This window comes from Ursus arctos, unplaced genomic scaffold (genome assembly GCF_023065955.2).
Source record: "Ursus arctos isolate Adak ecotype North America unplaced genomic scaffold, UrsArc2.0 scaffold_13, whole genome shotgun sequence".
NCBI lineage: Eukaryota > Metazoa > Chordata > Mammalia > Carnivora > Ursidae > Ursus > Ursus arctos.
In genome coordinates this window covers 54,016,248-54,040,296 of record NW_026622797.1, presented here as the reverse complement: position 1 = coordinate 54,040,296, position 24,049 = coordinate 54,016,248, and the positions used below count along the sequence as shown (strand labels likewise).

The window sequence follows — 24,049 nt, the reverse complement described above, 5'->3', positions numbered from 1 at the left end:
ACTGCAGAAACACAAACAATTATAAGAGAATATTATGAGCAATTGTACACCAACAAATTAGGCAATCTGGAAGAAATGGATGCATTCCTAGAAACATATAAACTACCAAAACTGAAACAGGAAGAAATAGAAAATCTGAAAAGACCCATAACCAGCAAAGAAATTAAATTAGTAATCAAAAAATCTCCCACATTGCATCAAAAACTGGGGATGTACTGCATGGTGACTAATATAACAAAATAAAAATTATTTTAAAAAAAAATCTCCCAACATGAGTCCAGGGCTGGATGGTTTCCCACAGGAATTCTACCAAACATTTAAAAAAGAATTAATACCTGTTCTTCTGAAACTGTTCCAAAATGTAGAAATGGAAGGAAAACTTCCAAACTCATTCTATGAGGCCAGCATTACCTTGATCCCAAAACCAGACAAAGACTCCATTAAAAAGAATTACAGACCAATACCCCTAATGAACATGGATGCAAAAATTCTCACCAAAATATGAGCCAATAAGATCCAAGAGTACATTAAAAGGATTATTCACCACAACCAAGTAGAATTCATTCCTGTGCTGCAAGGGTGGTTCAACATTTGCAAATAAATTGATCAATGTGATACACCACATTAATACAGGTAAGGATAAGAACCATAAGATCCACTCAATAGATGCAGAAAAAGCCTTTGACAAAATACAGCTCCCTTTCTTGATAAAAACCTTCTACAAAGTAGGGAGAGAGGGAACATACCTCCACATCATAAAGGCCATATATTAGAGCTATATCATCCTCAAAAACTGAGAGTTTTCCCCCAAACATCAGGAACACAACAGGAATGTTCACTCTAACCACTGTTGTTCAACATAGTACTGGAAGTCCTAGCCTCAACAATCAGACAACAAAAAGAAATAAAAGCATCAAGATAGGCAAGGAAGAAGTTAAACTTTCACTCTTCACAGATGACATGATACTCTATGTAGAAAAAAAACTCCACCAAAAAATTCTAGAACTGATACAGGAATTCAGCAAAGTTGCAGGATATAAAATCAACACACAAAAATCTGTTGTATTTCTATATACCAATAATGAAGCAACAGAAAGAGAAACCAAGGAATCAATCCCATTCACAATTGCACCAAAAACCGTAAGACACCTAGGAATAAACCTACCGAAGAGATAAAAGATCTATACTCTGAAAACTATAGAATGCTTATGAAAGAAACTAAGGAAAACAAAAAGAAAGGGAAAAACATTCCATTCTCATGAATTGGAAGAACAAATATTGTTAAAATGTCAATGCTACCCAAAGCAATCTATACATTCAATGCAATCCCTATCAAAATAACACCAGCATTTTTCACAAAGATGGAACAAATAATCCTAAAATTTGTATAGAACCAAAAAAGACCCCAAATAGCCAAAGGAATGTTGACAAAGAAAACCAAAGCTGGAAGCATCACAATTACACACTTCAAGCTGTATTACAAAACTGTAATCATCAAGACACTATGGTCAGATACATAGATTAACGGAACAGAACAGAGAACCCAGAAATGAACCCTCAACTATATAGTCAACTAATCTTCGACAAAGCAGGAAAGAATATCCAATGAAAAAAAAATCTCTTCAACAAATGGTGCTAGGAAAACTGGACAGCCACATGCAGAAGAATGAAACTGGACCACTTTGTTATGCCACACACAAAAATAAATTCAAAATGGATGAAAGACCTAAATGTGAGACAGGAAATGTGAAATGTGAAAAATCAAAATCCTGGAAGAGAACACAGGCAGCGACCCCTGTGACCTTGGCTGTACCTCTTACTAGACACATCTCCAGAGGCTGGGGAAACAAAAGCAAAAATGGACTATTGGGACCTCATCAAGATAAAAAGTTTCTGCACAGCAAAGGAAACGATCAACAAGACTAAAAAGCAACCTATGGAATAGGAGAAGATATTTGCAAATGACATATCAGATAAAGGGCTAGTATCCAAAAATCTATAAAGAACTTATCAAATTCCATACCCAAAAAATAAAAAATCCAGTCAAGAAATGGGACATTTCTCCAAAGAAGACATATGAATGGCTAATAGAAACAGGAAAAAATGCTCAACATCACTCATCATCAGGGAAATACAAATCAAAACCACAATGAGATACCACCTCACACCTGTCAGAATGGCTAAAATTAACAATTTAGGAAACAACAGATGCTGGCAAGGATGCAGAGAAAGGGTAATCCTCTTACACTGTTGGTCAGAATACAAACTGGTGCAGCCACTCTAGAAAACAGTATGGTGGTTCCACAAAAAGTTAAAAATAGAACTACCCATGGCGGCCTCTGAGGCGGCGGCGGCGGGGTCCGCGCCTCTGGCCTCGGGCGCCCCGACCGTCCCGACCGCCGCGAGGGGAGCCGCCGCCGCCGCCGCCTCGGGCCCTTGGGGACCCCCCCGGACGGCTGAGGGGCAGCCGGCCGCGCCCCGCGGCGGCGAGACAGCAGCCCGCGGGTCCAGAGCCTCCGGCCCGGGAGCTGATCCAGCCGTCGGTGAGCGAGCTGTCCCGAGCCGTGCGGACCAACATCCTGTGCACCGTGCGCGGCTGCGGCAAGATCCTGCCCAACAGCCCGGCGCTCAACATGCACCTGGTCAAGAGCCACCGGCTGCAGGATGGCATAGTAAATCCAACAATAAGAAAAGATTTGAAAACTGTACCAAAATTCTACTGTTGTCCAATTGAAGGATGCCCTAGAGGCCCTGACAGACCATTTTCTCAATTTTCTCTTGTAAAACAGCACTTTATGAAAATGCATGCTGAAAAGAAGCATAAGTGCAGTAAGTGCAGCAATTCCTACGGCACGGAGTGGGACCTGAAAAGGCACGCAGAGGACTGTGGCAAGACCTTCCAGTGCACGTGTGGCTGTCCCTACGCCAGTAGAACTGCTTTACAGTCCCACATCTACCGCACTGGCCACGAGATCCCAGCAGAGCACAGGGATCCACCTAGTAAGAAAAGGAAAATGGAGCTGCCTGCACAGCCAGAAGTTGTCCAGTAAGACCACTGAGTCCTTGAGCACCCAACCAGCTCCAAGACCAGACGCTCAAAAACTGGAAACTTCCGATATAAAGCTGGTTGCTTCTTTTGAAGACTCTTGCAACTCTAATGCCAGAAAGCAGACTCTTACAACACCTCCAAGATATCCTCAGAAGTTGCTTTTACCCAAGCCCAAAGTGGCTCTGGTGAAACTTCCTGTTATGCAGTTTTCTCCCATGCCTGTCTTCGTGCCTACAGCCGACTCCTCGGCGCAGCCTGTGGTGTTGGGTGTCGATCATCAGGGTTCTGCCCTGGGCGCTGTACACATAGTGCCCTTGTCAATCGGAACCCTGATCCTCGGCCTAGATTCAGAGGCTGGCTGTCTTAAGGAAAGTCTCCCTCTTTCAAAAATTGTAAGTCCTGTTGCTATGGAGCCAATTAGTACAGGTGTTCAAGTGATCTTGGGTAAGAGCCTGTCTAATCCTTTACAAGAACTAGGGAACACATGTCAGAAGAACAGCATTTCTTCAATCAATGTACAGACAGACCTGTCTTACACCACACAACACTTCATACCTTCCACACAGTGGGCTGGGCCTGATTCCTCCGTATCTTCTTGTTCTCAAACAGATTTGACGTTTGGTTCTCAAGTTTCCCTTCCCATTAGTGTTCATACACAAACGTTTTTGCCCAGTTCTAAGGTGACCTCATCCATAGCTGCTCAGACTGATGCGTTTATAGATGCCTGTTACCAGTCAGGTGGGATCTCCAGAGAAACCCAGACCAGTGGAATGCAAAGTCTGACAGATGACCGAGTACAGATGGACCAAGCTGTTATGGGTGGAGACATTTCTGAGAGCGTCCATTCATCCTACGGTGTTTCTACAGACAGTATTATAAGCAGCAGCTTAGTAGCAGAGACCGTCCCTCATGATCTGTTACCTCAGAACCACCCTAAGACTTTAAATCAAGATCTTGAGAAATCTGCACCAATTATAAACTTCAGTGCACAGCACAGTATGCTTCCTTCACAGAACATGACAGATAATCAGACCCAAACTATAGATTTATTAAGTGATTTAGAAAACATCTTGTCAAGTGATCTGCCCAGTCAGACACTGGACAATCGTAGTCTTTTGTCTGACACAAGTACTGGACCTGATCCCCAGCTCCCATCTGGCCCAACCCAGAATCCCGCAATTGATTTTGATATTGAAGAGTTCTTGTCCGCCTCAAATATCCAGACTCAAACTGAAGAGAGTGAGCTTAACACCATGACCACCGAGTCTGTCTTGGAATCGCTGGACATAGAGACCCAAACGGACTTCTTCCTTGCAGACACATCTGCTCAGTCCTATACTTGTAGGGGAAATTCTAACTTCTTAGGCCTTGAAATGTTTGACACGCAGACACAGACAGACTTAAACTTCTTTTTAGACAGTAGCCCCCACCTGCCTCTGGGAAGTACTCTGAAACACTCCAGCTTTTCCATGAGTACTGATTCATCTGACACAGAGACCCAAACTGAAGGGATCTCCGCTGCTAAAAACATACCTGCTGTAGAAAGCAAAGTTCAGTTGAACAGTACAGAAACACAGACCATGCATTCTGGCTTCGAAACCCTGGGGAGCTTGTTCTTCACCAGCAATGAAACTCATACAGCAATGGATGACTTTCTTCTGGCTGATTTGGCCTGGAACACGATGGAATCTCAGTTCAGCTCTGTAGAAACCCAGACGTGTGCGGAACTACACACGGTCTCCAACTTCTGAAAATGAAGTCCGAGCGTGCGAAGGCATTTACACAGTTTCCTTCTGGGTTTGGAAAATGGAGAGTGGGACAACAGTGTTAACACTATTGAATGTAGTTACTGATGCATTTACTTCAATTCTTGGAGGGTCTTTGCCTTTTGTACTTGTAAACATGAAATTTGTGTATAAATGTGAGTGTATTATAAAGTGTAAGATGTTGATCTAAAAATACTGTTTCTGTGTTGCCTACATTTGCCCTTTCACAGTTAGTCTTCCCATCTTAAAAACACAAGTGTATTTCACACCTTTCAAACCCATCTAGCGATTAGCTGAAGCCAAGCTTACCAGGTACTAGGGTACAGACTTTTCAGATCTTCAAAACATTTCAGTGGGAATGTGTCTTGCTTAACTTAAGTTGCACCTAAAATATTTGACAGTGCCTGTTAGAAACTCCTGTTTCCTGATAGTCAATCTAAAGAAACCGGATGCCACACATCATATATAAGCGCCAGCGCTTGGATGGCGTGGGATGCATGCTGCCTGCAGCCTCATCTGCTTTGACATCTCACTTTTTTCTGACTTGAAGACAAAGGAGAACTACAGCTGTCTTTACCTTTGGAGACCATCTTCATGTAGTCAATGCCATTCTTCCTCTACATGAACTGTTACCGATACCAACCCAGGTCTACAGTACTTTCCTCACAAGACGTGTTGCTGTAAAATTCCTGCTTCAAGAAGCAGCGGCAAGCACTTAGTGTAAATAGTGATCCTTCTAATCTAAGTAACCGTACGTCATCCCAGCCGTGGAAACTCGTACTGGAGTGTGCCCTGGGAACATCCCTCCTGCTCTCCCCAGTAGGCGAGGGTGGTGCTCCCCAGCTGCTTCTCAAAGTGTACCCATAGGCTGGATCTGAGTTGTGTCTCTCTAAATGTTAAAAGTAAGGGAAAGAGAAAAGGACATCCCCCCTGCTAAATTTCAGTGCAAGTTGATAGGGCAAGGGTGCAATCAACAATTATTCTAAAGTGAATCTGCTCGTCTGCTTCTCATCTTTTCCTTGAATAAGGAAAGACATTGGCCTAGCAGGGATGTTTTTTGTGCCTTGAGGATAGCAAGTATAGAACAGATCCACCTAAGATAAGGTATTCTGCATTTTGTTGCTTTGTTTAGACATCAATACCAGTCTTCAAAGAACAGGCAGTGAACACCACTTCAGTAATAAGAACATCCATATTTTTAGATGGGAACTTGGGCATATATGCTTTGGAGGTTTACTGTGTTCAGGATTGTTGCCCAACTTTCAGTAAAGGAAAAATCAGTGCAGCCTGTACGTTTTCTAAGTTTATTAAGAAAAAGTTCTGTGGCACATGCTTATGCTGCTGAAGGCTAAATCCTCAAAATAAAACCTAAGGAATGGACTAATAACCCCAAGTAAATAGGTGATGTAACTACTAATTCCTATCCCATAGAAGAATAGTTGGTAGTGAATAAATAACACATCCTGGAGAGATGAACCCAACCTGGTAGATAAGAGTTTGCTTTGGTCACAGTGGCCTATGACTGGGTTTCAAAACAAACATAAAGCCTTAACTTAGAATTTCATTGTTTTAGAATCGTCACTGCCTTAATGTTCAAACATTGATTTAAGTTCTCCCAGTAAAGGAGAAATGCATGTTTGTTTATGGCTTTTTTGTAAATATAAATGCAATAATCTTCGGCTTTAAAAATTTTGTTTCTGTGAAAATGTTTGTTAATCCAGCCAATAGAGTTATTTACAGAACGATTGAGCATGTCTTAGTTCTTTATGTACAAGAACTGTTTTCCCTCCCAAAACCTTAGTTACCTGAATTGTCTTAAGATTATTCGTAAAAACTGAAATTCAGTGATTAAAGAGAAGTGAGAATTCTAAAAAAAAAAATAGAACTACCCAATGACCCAGCAATTGCACTACTACATATTTATTTAAAGGATGCAAAAATAGTGATTTGAAAGAGCACATGCACCTGAATGTTTATAGCAGCAGTGCCCACAATAGCCAAAATATGGAAAGAGCCCAGATGTCCATCAACAGATGAGTGGATAAAGATGTGGTATAAACATAAAATGGACTATTTCTCTGCCATCAAGGAATGAAATCTTGCCATTTGCAATGACATGGATGTAACTAGAGGGTATTACGCTACGCAAAATAAGTTAGTCAGAGAAAGACAAATACCACATGATTTCACTCATATGTGGAATTTAAGAGTCAAAACTGATGAATATAGGGGAAGGGGAAGAAAAATAAAATAAGATAAAAACAGAGAGGGAGACAAGCCACAAGAGACTCTTAAATCTAGGAAATAAACTAAGAGTTGCTGGAGGGAAGTGGGGGAAGGATTGGGCATTAAGGAGGCACTTGATGTGCACTGGGTGTTATATGCAAGTGATGAATCACTAAATTCTAACCCTGAAACTAAAAATACACTATATGTTAACTAACTTGAATTTAAAATCTAAAAAATTTAAATATATATAATATATAAAATTTAAAAATATATAAATATATGTTTAAAATCTTAAAAATTAAATATATCAATATATATTTAAATATTAAATATAAATAAATTATATATATATATATTAGTAAAACTCAAAGCTTTCTTTTTAACTTTAGTGATAACCCTGGGCTGCATATTAGAAACAAAGGCAAAAATTATGATAATGTAAAAACCAAAGTCGGAAAAAAAGAAATACATTTCTAATAATCAAGGCAATATGTTCACCAAAATGTATTAAAATGTAGAATCAGGGAAAAAATAGTCTTTTCAATTGTTAAAAACTCTGTACAATGATTATTAGGTTGCTGATAGTATATATGTATGTGTCAGCTAATAACTAAGCAGAGAAAAGCAATTAACAAGTTTTTTAATTGGAATTTAATTTAGACTTATATTGTTAAGACTAATTAGGTACTTATTTTTTTAAATGGTTTGCTCCAGCAATACCTTAAATCATTCCACAAATATTTATTGAATACCTATCAGATGCCAGGTAATGGACTAGGCACCCAGGCACTATGGATGGATGAAACATGACCCGAACGACCTCAAGTACATCAGTCCACTTAGGAGGACATCTGATATGTGCTATCACATGGACATGGTCACAGTGCTATAGAAGATATTTACGGCAATGAAATTTGAAGGTTTACGTTTATTTCAATTTCACCAATAATGATACCTGCAATCAAGGCCAAAATAATTGCTCTAAGTAATGATTATATCAACAAACAGAAATGAACATTAATGGATGAACTAAGGAATTAGTTCCTGAAGCATCCACTAGCGTCCGAGGTCTGTGTAGAGGTCTCTTTCACCAAACCCCTGAGGCCAGTTCCACACATCTATTTAATTCTCCCTGCGCCTGGTTTGGCGCCTGCCTTGCAAGAGGTATTCAATATTCCTTGAATGAATTCAGCATAACATTCTAGAAAGCTCCTCTGTTTCTTTACCTAGGCAATAAACAATGGCTCTGCCTTCTTGGTACCCGGCTAATGAACAACCCTGTTATGTAAATTCAATGACACTGAATTTCCTCATTTTTAAAACAAGATGACTCCACCAACCCCCTAGCGTGGTTGTAAAGATAAAACAAGATGGCACATTTGAATTTTACTGACAAATAGCAGACATTCAATAAATGTTATTGCCTTTTTCTTTCCTGTACTCCTCTCCCCTGTTCTATAGAAGCAAACATGACAAAGTTTTCTTCAGTTAATATATACAAAAGACAATTAACAATAACTAAGTACTTTTGAGCCAGCTTTGGTTATTTTTAATATTTTCACTTCAAACATAGTACATGTAGATAGAATTATTTTACATCTTGCATTTACTTTATTAAATTATGGATTACAAATTACTTTAGAAATAAGGCAAAACTATCTTGTTGAAGGCAATTATTGTATGTGCAAATAGGACTAAACTTCTGCAAAGAAAATAAATATATTTTATTGGGCTTAAGCTGATTTTCCCATGGTTGTAAATCTAAGGATAAATATTAATTAGAGAAACTCTTTTTAAGGAACTGACATGTCTGAATTCTGAGTTTGAAACCACTATACTCCAGCCATAGAAAACAGATTCAGGCTGAGGGCCTGAGAGAAATGAGTGTGCACCCACACCTGGCAAGTTTCACCCTTTGGGGTCTATTTCAGTTGGCAGTGTTTGGACTCAGTGTTGACATCAATACCTGCTCGGTGAAGCTAACTCCAAACTTCCAGGGAGCGGCAAGCATGATCGTATCTATGCCTTCATAAGAGGGGGAATAAAACACACACACACTGGAGGAGTGCTCTTGGCCAGTACTAGGCTTAGAGGTCTACGAACATTTTCTCACATAATCCTCATACAAATTTATAAAGTAAACATTATCACCCCACTTATGAGACTTTGAGGCTAAGTAACCTTCTCAAGGCTACAAACCTGAGTCTGTCTGATGGCAAAGGCTGTATTTCTAACAAATTCTCCATTTCCCCCTTGTTTACCTTGGAGGGTTTTCTAGAACACTACCACTGTATTTCCTGTCAGTAAACTGCTTATTACCCACATGCCTGGAGCAATGGAGCTTGCACCTGAATGTAAACTGCCTACATCACTACCCACACTGCCGAAGTCCATTGACACTTTCTGTGGCAAGACACTGTAGACAGAGGAAACAGTGCAGTGATTCATGTTACGGCAAGTTCCTTACCGTCAGAAACTGTGCTGAGTAGCAGCTCTAGAATTTGGATTGGACTGTGAGTCTTCCTTCTTCCCTGTCTTGTCATGGCACTTGTGTTCTATAACATAACTGCTTGCTTGGATGTCTGCTGTGGACAGGGATTTGGGTTCACTATGTTTCACTAGTGTTACTACCATTCGGTTGGGATCGGCATGGGGCGTGAAACCTACTTACCACGCCCACACCTGAGCATTTCCTGAGGGCATCTTCTGGGCATCCTCAGGGCTTTGTCCAAAAAGCAGATGGTGAGTGAGGACAAGAGAATTAACAGATACCAGCATCCTGGAGAGTCCCGTAGTAATGCCCCCAGGGGTGCTTGGCAGGTTACCCCAAGGAAAGGGTTAAAAATTAAAAATGCTCCCTCTGGCTGACACTGAAAGTCACAGGGCAGCAGCACTCAAGGAAATACTTAACCAGGTAGCTTCCAGGTCCTATATTCACCTTTCCTGAAGTCTTAGGGATAAAAGCAGCAAATCAGCTAGGGAGGGATTTTTTTTTTTTTCTTAACCAAAGCTGATAACATTTTCTCAACCGACCAACCAATTGCCTGGTCCTTATACATTAGCCCTCTGTGAGTGTGAGCGTGTGTGTGAGTGTGGCCAGTATGTGACCCACACTGTCTCAACAGTTGTATTTCCCTAGCACCCTGATGCATACGCTGATCCACTTTACTGATGCTCCCCCCAAAGACCCTGGGACCACTCAGTCCATCTCAGTTCAACAAACATCATTTGTTTGTCTTCCTTCAGCCAGGAACACTGCTGGGAACTGAGAAATCCCGGATAATAATGTGTGCTTTCTGCTGTTTAGGATGTTCCCACCTAGAGGATGAACAGCTCGTTTTAATATGGTGTGCTAACTGGTGCGAGACAAGGCTGGGAGAAAGCGGCCCGTAGGACACAAAGTCTTAGCAGAGTTCTGAAGAACAGGTGAGAGTGAGTCACTCGAAGAAGAAGAACAGAATTCCAGAAAGAGGGAACAGCATAAGCAAAGCACAGTCATGAAAGAGCATGAAAGGTGCAGAAAAACAAGACTTTCATATCAAGATGCAAGATAGGGAGTGGTGAGGCATGGGCCTGGAGAGGAAGCAGGAGCAGGAGAGGTGGGCTCTGTCAGCCTGAGGAGATCCGGCTCCACTTCATCTTGCAGATGAAGGCCAGCCATTAGAACACATTTAAGCAAGAGAGGGCAAGGTCATATTTGCATTTTCAATAGACGACTCAGGCAGACAGGAGACCATAAGGAGGATATTATAGCAATCCCAGAGACAGATGATCAGCAGAAATTGGACAAACCACAGAATCACAAAACATTTAGGAGGACCTCAGGGGATCTAGCAACTGACTGGAGGAGTGAGCAAGATGACAGTATCCAAATATGCCACAGTGGTGTCACTGACTGAACAGACCACTGACAGGGGAATGGCAGTTTGGGGAGTGGAGCAGGCTTGGCTGAGGGCAGGGGAGCCTGTGAACATGCTAATTTATGCGATATGTAAGCAAAAACATCAGTCAGCAGGTTTCTATACAAGGCTGCAACTCAGGACAGAAGAAATACTTTTGAGAATAACCAGCACATAGACCAGAGGTTGCAAACTGACAGACCTGGGTCAAGTCTGGCCTAAAGACAAGTTTTGTTTGTCCTCCTAAACGCTGTCATGAGATGCTCAAAATTTTTTATTCTATTTTTATACTGCCATTAGGTAAAATATATGTCAAATATCATAAATCCAAATTTATGACTCCTCTTGAAAAACTGGGAGATCTGGCCACATTAAGCCCACATTCCCTTGTGGCACCAATTACAGACCTGAACAGTTCCTTTCCACCTCAGCTGGGTCCTGACTGTTGTCTGCCCTCTGCTAAGATCAGGATCAATGGTTATTTATCATGTGCTTGTACCACTGTTTGTTTTTTTTTTTTAGAACAGAACTAAGAGAAAAGTAAAAAAAAATTTTTTTAAAGATTTTATTTATTTATTTGACAGAGAGACAGCCAGCGAGAGAGGGAACACAAGCAGGGGGAGTGGGAGAGGAAGAAGCAGGCTCCTAGCGGAGGAGCCTGATGTGGGGCTCGATCCCAGAACACTGGGATCACGCCCTGAGCGGAAGGCAGATGCTTAACGACTGCGCCACCCAGGTGCCCTGAGAAAAGTAAAATATTTATTGCATTGCCATTACTGTAAAATGTTAGAATTAATATATTTACATTATCTTCTTGGTTCTTGATGTATATGCATTTGCAATTCCTGTTTTAGACTTTTTCTTAAGAAAATAGATGTTCAGGGGCACCTGGGTGGCTCAGTCAGTTAAGTATCCAACTCTTGGTTTCAGCTCAGGCCATGATCTCAGGGTCATGAGAGTGAGATCAAGCCCCACATCAGGCTCGGCACTCAGCGCAAAGTCTGCTTGGGATTCTCTCTCTCCCTCTTCCCCTCGCTCTGCTCATTCTCTCTCTCTCTCTAAAATGAATGAATCTTAAAAAAAGAAAACAGATGTTTAGAAATGCATTCCATTTTTTTAAATGAACTAACACTTCCTATCTGTTATCTCTGAATGTCAGTATCCATAATTTACTGGATGCTGTTCTCACAGAGTTAGTGAATGCTTAGGGATGGACAGGTAAAAGAGATTTCTTGAAAGTGTGTGCAGGTAGAACTTAATAAAACCTATCACAAATATATATATATTCACATATTTATGAATAGTGCTTCAAACTACTGGGGGTTAATATAAATATACAGATCAGATATTTTGGTCAAATAACATGAATTTAAATAATAAAACTTCATCCTACAGAATATAATAGATGAAGAAAACACAACATGAGCTAGTGATAGATAACAATTGCAAAATATTTAGATTTTGGACTATCTGATGTATCCAGTGTTTCCTGTCTGTTTCACCTTGGAAAAATGGAAGCATGAATGTAACTTGATGAGACTAAATTTTATATTTAACTGGGGTAATAATATTATAACTTGAGCCCAACTGTGCACCTCATTACTTCTTGGGACCAAAAAAAAAAAATCTGGAAACATTTTAAAACCCCTTTTCATTCAACAGACCATTTTCACTTTCATTACTTTTCTCTTTACTTCATTACCAGTAAAGTATAACTAACATGTGAAGGGATCGAAAGATGATCCATAGGAATGGAAGGGAAGAGGCCTCAGTGGGAGGTGGGGGAGGTGTGGGTAGGGGGAGTTAGACATTCTGCTATTCCATGCCCTGACTAAAATTCCAGTTTCTAAATCTGGTAGGGGAGAAATGGTTCAAATAGCTTTCAAGGAACAAGCAGGCCATTCCTAATATAGTCAAATTTTAATCAAGCTTTTTTCTTCAATGGAGTCACCCTGGCATGTTTTGACCTCACTTTGTCTCTTCATATTAATACAGTGTAGCAATTTATAACACCTTTCCATAGTTGTCGGCATAGAAAGAAATATATTTGCAAAGCTTTTCTAAGATAAGTTTCTGGTGTTTAAGTTACACATTTAATTTTTTTCTCAAAAAGAAAGAAAATCAAATGATAACCTTGTTACTTGCCATGTTTGGGATGGAAGTACTGAAAGAAAATAGATTCTAATTTAGAAATAAAATGAATCTATACACACATAATCTGTATAAGAAGTTTCATTTCCTGAATCTCCTCCAAGAAACTCCTAGAATATTGCCAGGTGATCATATCTAGCATTCCTAATCATGTCAGAGATGATGGACAAGCTCTCTTGTACATTTTTGAGTCATCCAATCAATAGAAAATATTATCGCACTTGCATCCAACAGCAAGAGGACAGATCATATAGAGAGGTCCGCAAATAATGAAAGAATTTAGCCAGAAAATTCATTCAACTCAAATGCTCATGCTTTTATTCCTCCTTTCAAGTAAGGTTCACAAGATTCAATTCCCCTTTCTTGCTCTCTGCTTCCCAAAACTTCTTTAAAAAAAAAAAAAAAGATTTATTTATTTAGAGAGAGAGGGAGAGAGCACAGGGGGCAAATGGGGGCAGAGGGAGAGAGAGAATCCCAAGCAGACTCCCCGTCAAGCACAGAGCCCGAGGTGAGGCTCGATCTGACGACTCTGAGATCATGAGCGGAGCTCAACAGACTGAGCCACCCAGGCGCCCCTGCTCCCCAAAACTTCCGATTGTTTTGGACTGGTTCATTTCTGTTTTCTAAGAAAACACTGCCCCATCCCCACAGCTGTTCATATTGATAGGTGAGTCTCCTCTCCTCCTGAGACAAATGACTCACCAATGAATAGGCAAGGTCCTGGTTTCTATGGTTAAGGGGAATGGACCCTAACCTCTTATATGGTCATTGGACTTCTTTGGCCTCTCCTACAAAATTTTTTACTGTCCTGTCTAAGGTCACTTTCTGTCCTCCCTGGAAGAACCTCTGTGTTCCTCTGCCTTCCAACATCCATCTATACAGTCTATCCAATACATCTCTCTTTCATAATTTGTTGCATATAGATATGAAGGGCGATCATTTCATGTGATAAATAAATATTAACCTTTGTTAATAAACAGACATGTCAAAACATGTGTGACAACCCAGGGACCTCCTTCACTCTCAATTTAAACTAAAAAAGTAAATTCAAATCCTCTCTCAAATAATGCTAAAATCAAAGACAGCTTGAATGCCCTGCTGAGGTCTCAGAACACTGACTTCAACAGACATTATTAACTTCAGTTAGACTAACCCATGACTTTCTGTAGAAGAAATCACTAATCCCAAATCTCTATTAGATCCATCAGCTTCATTCCTGCTTCAGTTTCTTGTGGGGGGAAAAAAAAGGCAAACAGCAACAACCACAAACACTTGTAATGGCATTTGACAGAGATGGTAGAAGCCAGGCGTGGCACTGCAGATGGCCTAATGACAATGAGAAGAAACAGCCATGCATTAGTGACTCGGTCAGCTTGTCCAAGGGCTGAAGAGTCCCATCACAGTAACAGAAGTGGATGTTGTGATTCACCTGGAATTCTTCTCAACAAAACGGCTTCCTAGTCACACACTACTCTCTACTTATCTGTGAGAATGAACAATAAAGTAGAAATCATATTATACTCATTCTAATAAAGCTAAAAGGCACCAAATACATTTCAGGACACTTTGGAGCACTTATGTGGAGCCTTTCCTTCTAAACCATATTGGCAATTTTGATGCTAGCAATCTTGTCACTCAAATCCATAATTATAAGGAAGAAAATAACTTAAAACATAAATTGTCACTGCATTAGCCATCACATTTGCATGCCTGTTCAATCCAGTAATTTTCATAAAAGCAATCTTGTTTTTAAAAGCCAAAATGTAAAATAATTAAATTGTTGTTAACTCTTTTTATGAGCAGCTTTATTTTATCGCAAATTAAAAAAAAAAAAAAAAAGCCCAGTCTGCACCATTCAGTTTTGAATGACAGCCTGTTAACAAGGCAGGGAAGGAACAGGTGAGTGTTTAGTTTAAAGACTTCTGTAACTGAAATGAGCATCTTGCCAACCATATTGGCAACCACAAGGAATAGCATCTGAGAAAACAATCCGAAGCTGCTTGGGTGTGATACAACTGTCCTGGCTTCTTCTGGTAAGGAAAAACTCCTGCTTTATTTTTCCTTGACTCAAAAATAAGTTCCTTCTTTGGAAAAAAATTTATAAATTAGGACAGGCTGGTTTAACTGCAATAATAACTATTGTAACTCACTACAAATTCAAAGTAAGCTTACTTTGTTCACCTTGAATTCCATGAACTTCATCACTTCCCTCTGGCTGTCTTTGAAATAAAAAGAAGAAATATAATAACTCATTCTCTTCTAAATTCTAAAATTCACCCCCTGAATTAAGACCCAACCCTAGCTTGCAGAATTACGCCCTGGCCCAGCCAGCACGTGGGGATGCCTTGCAGACAGGCAAACCCCTCTCTTCCTCACACTTACCTGGCTCTTCCCTAAGGAGTTACACAGAAAGGGCAAAACTATGTTCTCCTGAAAGCCCTTCACCAGCATCTCCTGCCACCACTGAGTCCATATTCAATACATATAACAGGACCACATAAGCAAGTTGAGACTTACATTGATGCCAAAAAGAACAGTCAAAGGACAAAAGGACTATCACACCAAGAGAATAAGACAAGCCATAGAGAGGGAGAAAACATTTGCAAATGACACATGTGATAAAGGACTGCTATTCAAAATATACAAAGAATTCTTAAAAACCCAACAATAAGAAAACCCAGTTTTAAAATGGGCCAAAGAACCTTAACAGACATCAAAGAAGATATACAGATGGCAAATAATCTTACGAAAAGATCTCCACATCAAATGTCAAAAGAGAAATACAAATTAAAAAAAACAACAACACTATGCACCTGTTGGAGTGGCCAAACTCCAGAACACTAACAACACCAAATGCTGGTGAGGATGTGCAGCAACAGGAACTCCCATTCACTGCCGGTGGGAATGCAAAATGGTACAGGCACTTTGGAACACGGTTTGGCAGTTTCTTACAAAACTAAACATACTCTTGCCATATGATCCAGCAATCACACTCCATGTTATTTATCCAAATGAGGTGAAACCTTACATTCACACAAAAATCTGCACATGGATATTTAGAGCAGCTTTATTCATAATTGCCAAAACTTGGAAGGAACTCAAAATATCCTTCAGTGGGTGAATGGATAAATAAACTATGGTACATCCAAACAACAAAATAGTATTCTGTGCTAAAAACAAAGAAGTCCTCAAGCCATGAAAAGACATGGAGGAAACTTAAATGCATATTACTAAGAAAAAGAAACCAATCTAGGGACCCCTGGATGGCTCAGTCAGTTAGGCATCTGCCTTTAGCTCGGGTCGTGATCCCAGGGTCCTGGGATTGAGTCCCATTTCAGGCTCTTTGCTCAGCGGGGAGCCTGCCTCTCACTCTGCCTGCCATTCCCCTGCTTATGTGCATACTCTCCCTCCCTCTGACAAATAAATAAATAAATAAATAAATAAATAAATAAATAATCTTTAAAAAAAAAATAAGAAGCCAATCTAAAAAGGCCATATCCATATCATTCAAACTATATGACATTCTGGAGAAAGCAAAACTATGACAGTCAAAACATCGTTGGTTGCAGGGGATTCAAGGGGTGAGGAAGGGATGAATAGGAGGAACACAGATGATTTTCAGGGCAGTGAAAATACTCTGTATGATATTATAAGAATGGATACATGTCACTATACATTACACATGTGTCCAAATCCATAGAATGTACAACACCAAAGTGAATCCTAATGTAAAACTATGAACTTTGATTAGGATGTATCAATGTACGATTGCCCATTGTAACAAATGTACCACCCTGATGGGGGATGTCCATAGTGGGGGAGGTTATACATATGTGGGGATAGGAGTATATGAGAAATGTTTGTACCTTCCTCTCAGTTTTGCTATGCATCTAAAACTGCTCCAAAAATAAATAAATAAATAAATAAAAGTCTTTTTTAGAAGCACACAAAAGTAAAGAAAATCTGCTACTCTATTTTTGAGGCTATTATTGCTGTGAATAATTATAGCATAGGAAATATCTATCTAGCACTCTGTCTTGATCATTTTCCTCCCTGCATTAAATTATTTAAATGAACACTGTCTCTGGCATAATTTTTTAAACTTTGACTCAAAGCGCAATGCATTTGACAGCTCTTAACCTTCATATGCCATCAATGCACAATCGAGACCTTAGGTGGCCAAGATACCTCCTGTTTACTAATTTTCTTTACTGTGTTCATACTGCTGCTCTGTAGGAAAATGTCACCTTCCATTGTATTAGCACAGCAATAACCTTTCCTTGCATTCCATGTGAAGGTAAGTCACGATAAATAATGTCAACCTTAATTTTCTGGTATTTTACACTAAATCACAGAGAAACCAAGTGTAAAATGCTTTGCCTAACTTTCTTCCATTCTCATTAATGGGCACAGAAATTTTGAAAGCTAGTGCAATTTTACAAACCATCTAGAGTCTACCCTTTTGTTTTACAAAAATAGAAACTGAGCCACAAAGAGAACAAATGATTTGTCATAGGTTGCTCGTATCTTTACTGACAAAAGCAAGCACAGATTCTAACTCCAAGCTGCTAAGTTCATGCCTTTTACTTCCCACCACTCTTATTTACTTGACTAATGATTTAATAGGATAAAAGTGATCTTATGGTTGAAGAAAGCCCAGGGCATAACTCATAACTTTAGATTCTTGGAACCTTTGGTGTTGAAAGAGAAACTGTAAAATTCCATGTGAGAGGAAGGCAAGGTGTAGTTCAGCGTAAGGACTGACACCAAATAGACCTGTATTCCAGGGCAAGAAGGCTCTGGTCATGTGCCTTGTCTTCACTCCAGGACATTTTGCTTACTCCAAGGAACCTTGGTGGCAAGTGTCAGAAAATCCATTCAAGTCGGTTTAACAAATGAAAGAGGAATTTATTAGCTTTTGTAACTGAAAAGTCCAATCTTACCTTCAGGCATGGCTAAATCCAGGAAGTAAAACAATGTCATCTGACACTTTTCTGTATCCCTCCGACTACAGTACAGCTAAAAACTCTGGTCATTGTATATGAAACAGAAATCAAGAGATTCTGAAAGGAGGAATGGAGAAAGCAAATTGACTAGGGACTGTAGGACCCAAGGAACAACACCATGGTGAGTTCCCTAGTGTTTTTGTTTTGTTTGGCATGGCGTTTTGGTTTGATTTGGTTTCATTTGGTTTGTTTTTTGGGGGTTTTTTTGCCTTGTATATCCCAAACATAGAGCCGGAGAAGATAGAAACTCATAAACACTGATGGTGCAGATGAAAAATGACGCCCCCCCCCCCCAGAAAAAAACTGCCCTCAACCGAAGGACCAGGAAAGGGAAGACTACCAAGACAATTTAGACAACAGCGGCCCTACTCCAGCCAAAGAGCATGGAAAAAACAGCAACCCCTACCCACACCCCTGTCAGTAAGACTAAGTAAGGAGACCTGCCTTCCATCCTCACCAAGCTAGAGTGACATGCCAAACACCCCCAGCAGGGTGATGTCAGAGAAAGCTGAGTAGGGAGTTGGGACTTTCAGTCCCATTGGGCAGTAACAAAGTCTCTCCCACATGGTGTCATAGGAGGCCAAATGGGTAGCTTGAACTTCCATTCCCACCTGATGGTAAGGAAGTGATTTTTCAGCAGTATCAAGGTCCCACCTCATGGTGTCAATGGAAACCAACTGTAGAAAGGCAATGACGCCCCTATCCTCCTTTTAGCCAGGGTGATGTCAGTGTCCACCTACTCAGAACCTGACGTCCCACAACCACAAAACAGTTACGAAGAATGCCTAATTCCTGCCCTCCCGTCCCCCAGGGTATCAAGGAAAACCAAGTGGGGAAGCTATCTCACCTGGAAGTGATGAGGCAATGACCCTGTCCCTTGCTGGCATGATAACAGAAGGAGGCCTTCTAAAATACAAGATTTAAATCCAGAGTCTCACAATATAATACTCAAAATGTCCAGGGTACAATAAAAAAACCACTCATCATACCAAGAACCAGAAAAACCTGAACTTGAATAAGGAAAGGCAATCAACAGACACCAATAGTTACACGGCACAGATGTTGGAATTCTTTCACAAGGATTTTAAAGTAGCCATCATAAAAATGTTTCAGTGAGCAGTTATAAACACACTTGAAACAAATGAAAAAAATAGAGGATTTCAGTAAAGAAATAAAATTTTTCAACAAAGAAATGTACTACACAAAGATAATCCAATAGAAGTTTTAGAACTGAAAAATATAGTAACTAAAATTTCAAAACTCAATGGATGGGCTCAACAGCAGAAAGGAGACAACAGAGAAAAGAATCAGTAAACCTGAAGATGGAACAGTAGAAATTACCCATCCCAAACAACAGAGAGAAAAGACACTGGGGGGAAAAATGAGCAGAGCCTCAGGAAATTGTGGGACTAGAACAAAAAAATCTAGCATTCATGTCCTTGGAGTTAACCCAGAAGGAGAGGAAAAAGAGATCTCTCTGTTCACATTCCTTAGACCTCTCCTGACAGGGTGCTGTGGCTGGCATTTCATCTGTCTTTCTCTTTTCCAGACTCTAAGCTCTAGGAAGGAACAGACGGTGGTTTCCATCTCTGCATTCTGAGCCCCCAGTACAGTGTGGTGCACACGGTAAGCAATCAATAAACATCAAGTGAATGTATGGATTCCTTTCTGTATTTTACTATGTATTATACACAACATTTATGAAGCTCAAAGATTCAACTTTTGGAAATTTTTGTTTTATTTTTACATATAAAGTCAGTGTCAAATTCTTTTGAAAATCCACCCTCAACCAAATAAACTGAAGAGTGAAAAAACAATTTTGCTCCCAAGGAAATCTTTTATTTGAATCAAATTCAGTATTGAGAGTGATACTTTGAAATGAATACTTCAGTTACGGGACACTGAGGGTCTTCTGAACTTTTCAATATACAATGATGTCATTAAAGCAAAGTACAAGGTTATAAAATCATTTTTATGAAGAAATGGGCTCTTTATTCAATTTCTCATTTAGAGCACAGTAATAAAAGTCAATTCATATTCTGAATTTTCAGAGGCACATTGGAAAATCTATGAAGTAATTTCATGTTTTATGGATTCAGGAAACTATAGTTCAAAGATATTATTTATTACATTTTTTTGCACTTGCTTTATTAACCACCTAGATTGAAGAATACTAAAAATTCCAAAACAGAACTAGGTTCAGTGTGAGATGTTTTAAGTAGAAATACGAAGCAAGTTCTACCAAGATGATCCAATTATATCTTGGAAGGGATCCACGTTAAAATTTGAATGTCCCCAAAAGAAGACCCAATAACTAGTCTTCTGAGAGAACTCAAAAGCCTTAGTAAATTTACTGTGATCTAACCTCAGCTTTATCAGATCTACAGAACTGAAAAGATTCATCCAGATGACTCACTGCTTCTCAAACTCATAAGTAAAATATACCACCTTCTTACAAATATTCAAAGGAGACATTTCTTTCCATTGACCAGAATGCAAATGTCCTTCATGCATAACACTCTGTTCCTGGTATCAGCAAAACTGGGGAGAAAACAGCTGGCAAAATTTTGTGTGTGTGCGTACAACCACAATACTATGATCCTACTAAATATCTTTCCTTTTGCTCTTCTAATATAAGCTGATCTCTATGGATTAGATCAATAGATCCTGGACCTTCATTCTTCACATTAGGGAGTCTAACAGGAAATCAGAGGGAGGAAGGAGAATGAGATGAGGGTATCCATTCCCTCTTCTGAGGTGTCCTCTATCTGGCTAGGACACTTGACCAGAAGGTCACTGCATTTCTCAAACCAACCTGATCCACGTAACTCTCCTTCCAGGTTCTGATCACCTCTTCCTCCTCTCCACACTTTAAGCCAATGGATGGTGAAAATTTCACCCTAACTCTGGGGCTCTTGCACAATCTCTTGTAATTCCTTGACACCCTACTTACACCTTTATAATAATCTCAGGAAATATGGCCTCCTTGAATCACCTAGATTTGAGTGTGCTATCTCAACTCTGTTGGGACCCTGACTAACAAACACACCAAAAGATGGCTAATCTCAAAAGCCATCAGAAATGATCACAACCCCACAACAGAGCACCTCTCTCATATGTGTGCCCACCCCATATCTCTGTCCCTCTATCTCTGCCCCTTTTGAGGATATGCTGTATAGACACTGTCAACATCTGGTTCTTGGGACTTCCCTTTCCTATGAGCTTTGCTGACCTTCCTCTTCCAAACTGAATTTTTTCAGTGTCTTCCTCCAGAAAAGGTGCAGTACAGATGATTCACTTTTCTGATACTGAATTATAATCATTTTGCCCCAGGCTTGCCTCTCCAACATTTCCTGCAAATTATATGGAATGTGTGGTGCTTCTAAACTCTTCAGTCAGATAATTAAACTTCTGGGTTTATTATCATAGGCAACTAATTATTTTCATATTTTTGTGGATTTTACCAGTTTAACATTAAAATATTAATTTTATTTTCCTTATTTTAAAATTTAAAGCAAGGATATTATTACCCCATATACTACAAACAACTTAAAACCTAAAAAATTCATATTCTAATTAAAATTCAATGAAATACATCTTCTAATGAGAAAAAGATTAAAGCCAAAAAGAATTTGACAATTAAGATAGCAAGAATAGAAATGTCTTCCTTTACAATTATGTTTTTTCACAAAAGTGAAAGGTCTAAGGTCTCCTACCTAATTGGAAGAAGAATTCCACCTATGCCTGCATTTTCAGTAGTTGTCACTCAGTGAATTATGTCTGTTCACAAAAGCTTAGACCCAATGCACAGAGTTTCTTCAGGGATGCACACAGAAGAACTAGGGATAAAATTTAGAATTCTTGTAGTTGAGTTTTTCCAACAGACACAATTCCTTGTTAAGAAAGTAACACATATTTCTAATTATAAGTCATGTATTTTAGATCAAGAGCCAAATGAAATATTGAATTCTAACTATAAATCAAGAACCCACCTCTTTAACAATGTTGTTTGTTTAAGATTTGCTTTTCTTTATACACTGAGAAAAACTATTCTTTATTTCCACATTTAAGACTTTCTGGGTCATACTGTTTGAAATATTTTCTCACAGAGCTTCAGAGAAACCAGTGCCTTAGTATTTCCCAGTAAACTGTGACCTCTAGATCCTCCTCATTTTCCTTCAACTTCGACTTTCTTCCAAGAATGCTGAGCCTTTTTCTGGTCTGTCCCTTGTACCTACTTGCTTGGTTTCAAACTTTCCTTTAAAATGTAGAAATGTAACATCCAAACATTAATTAGCAATCTAGCAATTAAGTGACTTAAATATGCAGAATCAGTCTTTTACATTTAGCCTGACTTAGTTATATATCATAATTGTGCAAAAACTTAATGCAAAAACAAAAATAGAAAAGCTTCTATCCATAAGTCATTCTTTGATAGTAGAAATATTAACCACTTCAACAAAGTGGAACTGGTATTTTTTTTTTAAGCCACAGCAAGATATTAGTGACATTTAGGGGAAAAATGATCCCTACTGAACAAGGCAGTTATGTTACCATACAGTTTACAACATTAAGATTTATTTTTGCTTGAGGCAAAGTTAAGATTAAAGAGATGATGTCGCTAATACCACACAGGCTCATAAAACACTAAGCCATTGCTATGACCTTAATATAGAACTTAGGATTCAAGATATCAATATTGCTTTATAATAGTTTCATACTCATTTAAAATTCAGTTGTAGTTTGTCATAGTTCTATTTCCCATTTTCATCTAAACTACATTGAACTTTGGTTGCACAAAATAATTTTTTATCTCTTTACTAACTGTGTACTTTAAAAATTCACAGGATCCAAAGGTGAAAGACAATAGAGTATTTAAAATAACAAGAATCATCCACCTCATATTCTACCTTGTAGACTTGTCCAGTACCTTTGCAGTGAGGAAAGGGATTGCTATGTGTATTAATATCAGACAATATTGTAACAAGAGGATATCTTGAAAAATTACTTGATAATTGTTAAAAATTATATTTTTTCCTCCAAGTTTCCTAACTTCATATATCCAATTATTTATCCAAAAATCACAGCTTTGCCATATAGTGTATAACCTGAGGATAATTTCTTAACTATTCTAAGTTTCAGTTTCTCATCTGTAAAACGGGTCTAATGACACTTCACAAGGTCTTTGTGAAGCCTAAATAAATGAAGTAACATATGTTAAGATGCTTACTATATAATTTACCTCACTTTTTCTCCCCTAGTTCCAGTCTACATTCAGATCTCTAGACACTGAGACAATACAAAGAAATAAAACTTACAGCACAATAATGAGATAAAGAACACTGTCACATCTACTCTGTACCAGCATAAATATTACAAAAGAAATTACAGTTTTATTCATACTTGAAGACATTTTGCATATTCTTATGCATTAACTTATATCAACAGAATTGCTTTCATATTAACTATGCTTTATTAATCTGAAAAAAATTCAACTTTACTATCTCTTGGACTTAATAGTTCATCTCTAAAATGAGGGAGTTGAACTAGATCATCTCTAAGATGTATTTCAATTCAAAGTTAGACTAAGACTAAGTTTTTGAACAAGCTATGAGGGAGATAGCCATGTAGTCCTGGATATAAATCATTTAGAGAGTTTCTGAACTACTTAAGGGGAGGGCTGGGCTACTATAACAAAGAGACCCCAAAATAAAACAGCTTAAATAAGACTGAAGTCCTTTCCCTCTCAAGTCATTGTCCAGCTGCTCAAGGTTGCAAGGCAGCTTTGCTCCCCATGATCATTTGGGAGCTCTGGTTATTTGTTCTTCTACCATCCTCTAGGTTGGTTTTTCCAAGGGGAATTCCTTCCTTGCATATCCTGGGGAATATGTATGTTTTTCCAGATCCTGCATTCTAAGAAAAATAGGTTGAGAAGTCAGGAAAACAGGA

General features: G+C 39.0%; 1 protein-coding gene across 1 annotated transcript; it reads left to right on the top strand.

The window, feature by feature from the left end:
* The first annotated feature begins 2,329 nt into the window (after positions 1-2,329).
* Positions 2,330-5,521, top strand: LOC113264793 (ATM interactor-like). The gene is given in 3 exon segments (XM_044388852.3): positions 2,330-2,440; positions 2,442-3,019; positions 3,021-5,521. Coding segments are annotated over 3 exon segments (2,469 nt in total). The 3' UTR covers positions 4,801-5,521.
* The last annotated feature ends 18,528 nt before the right edge of the window (positions 5,522-24,049 follow it).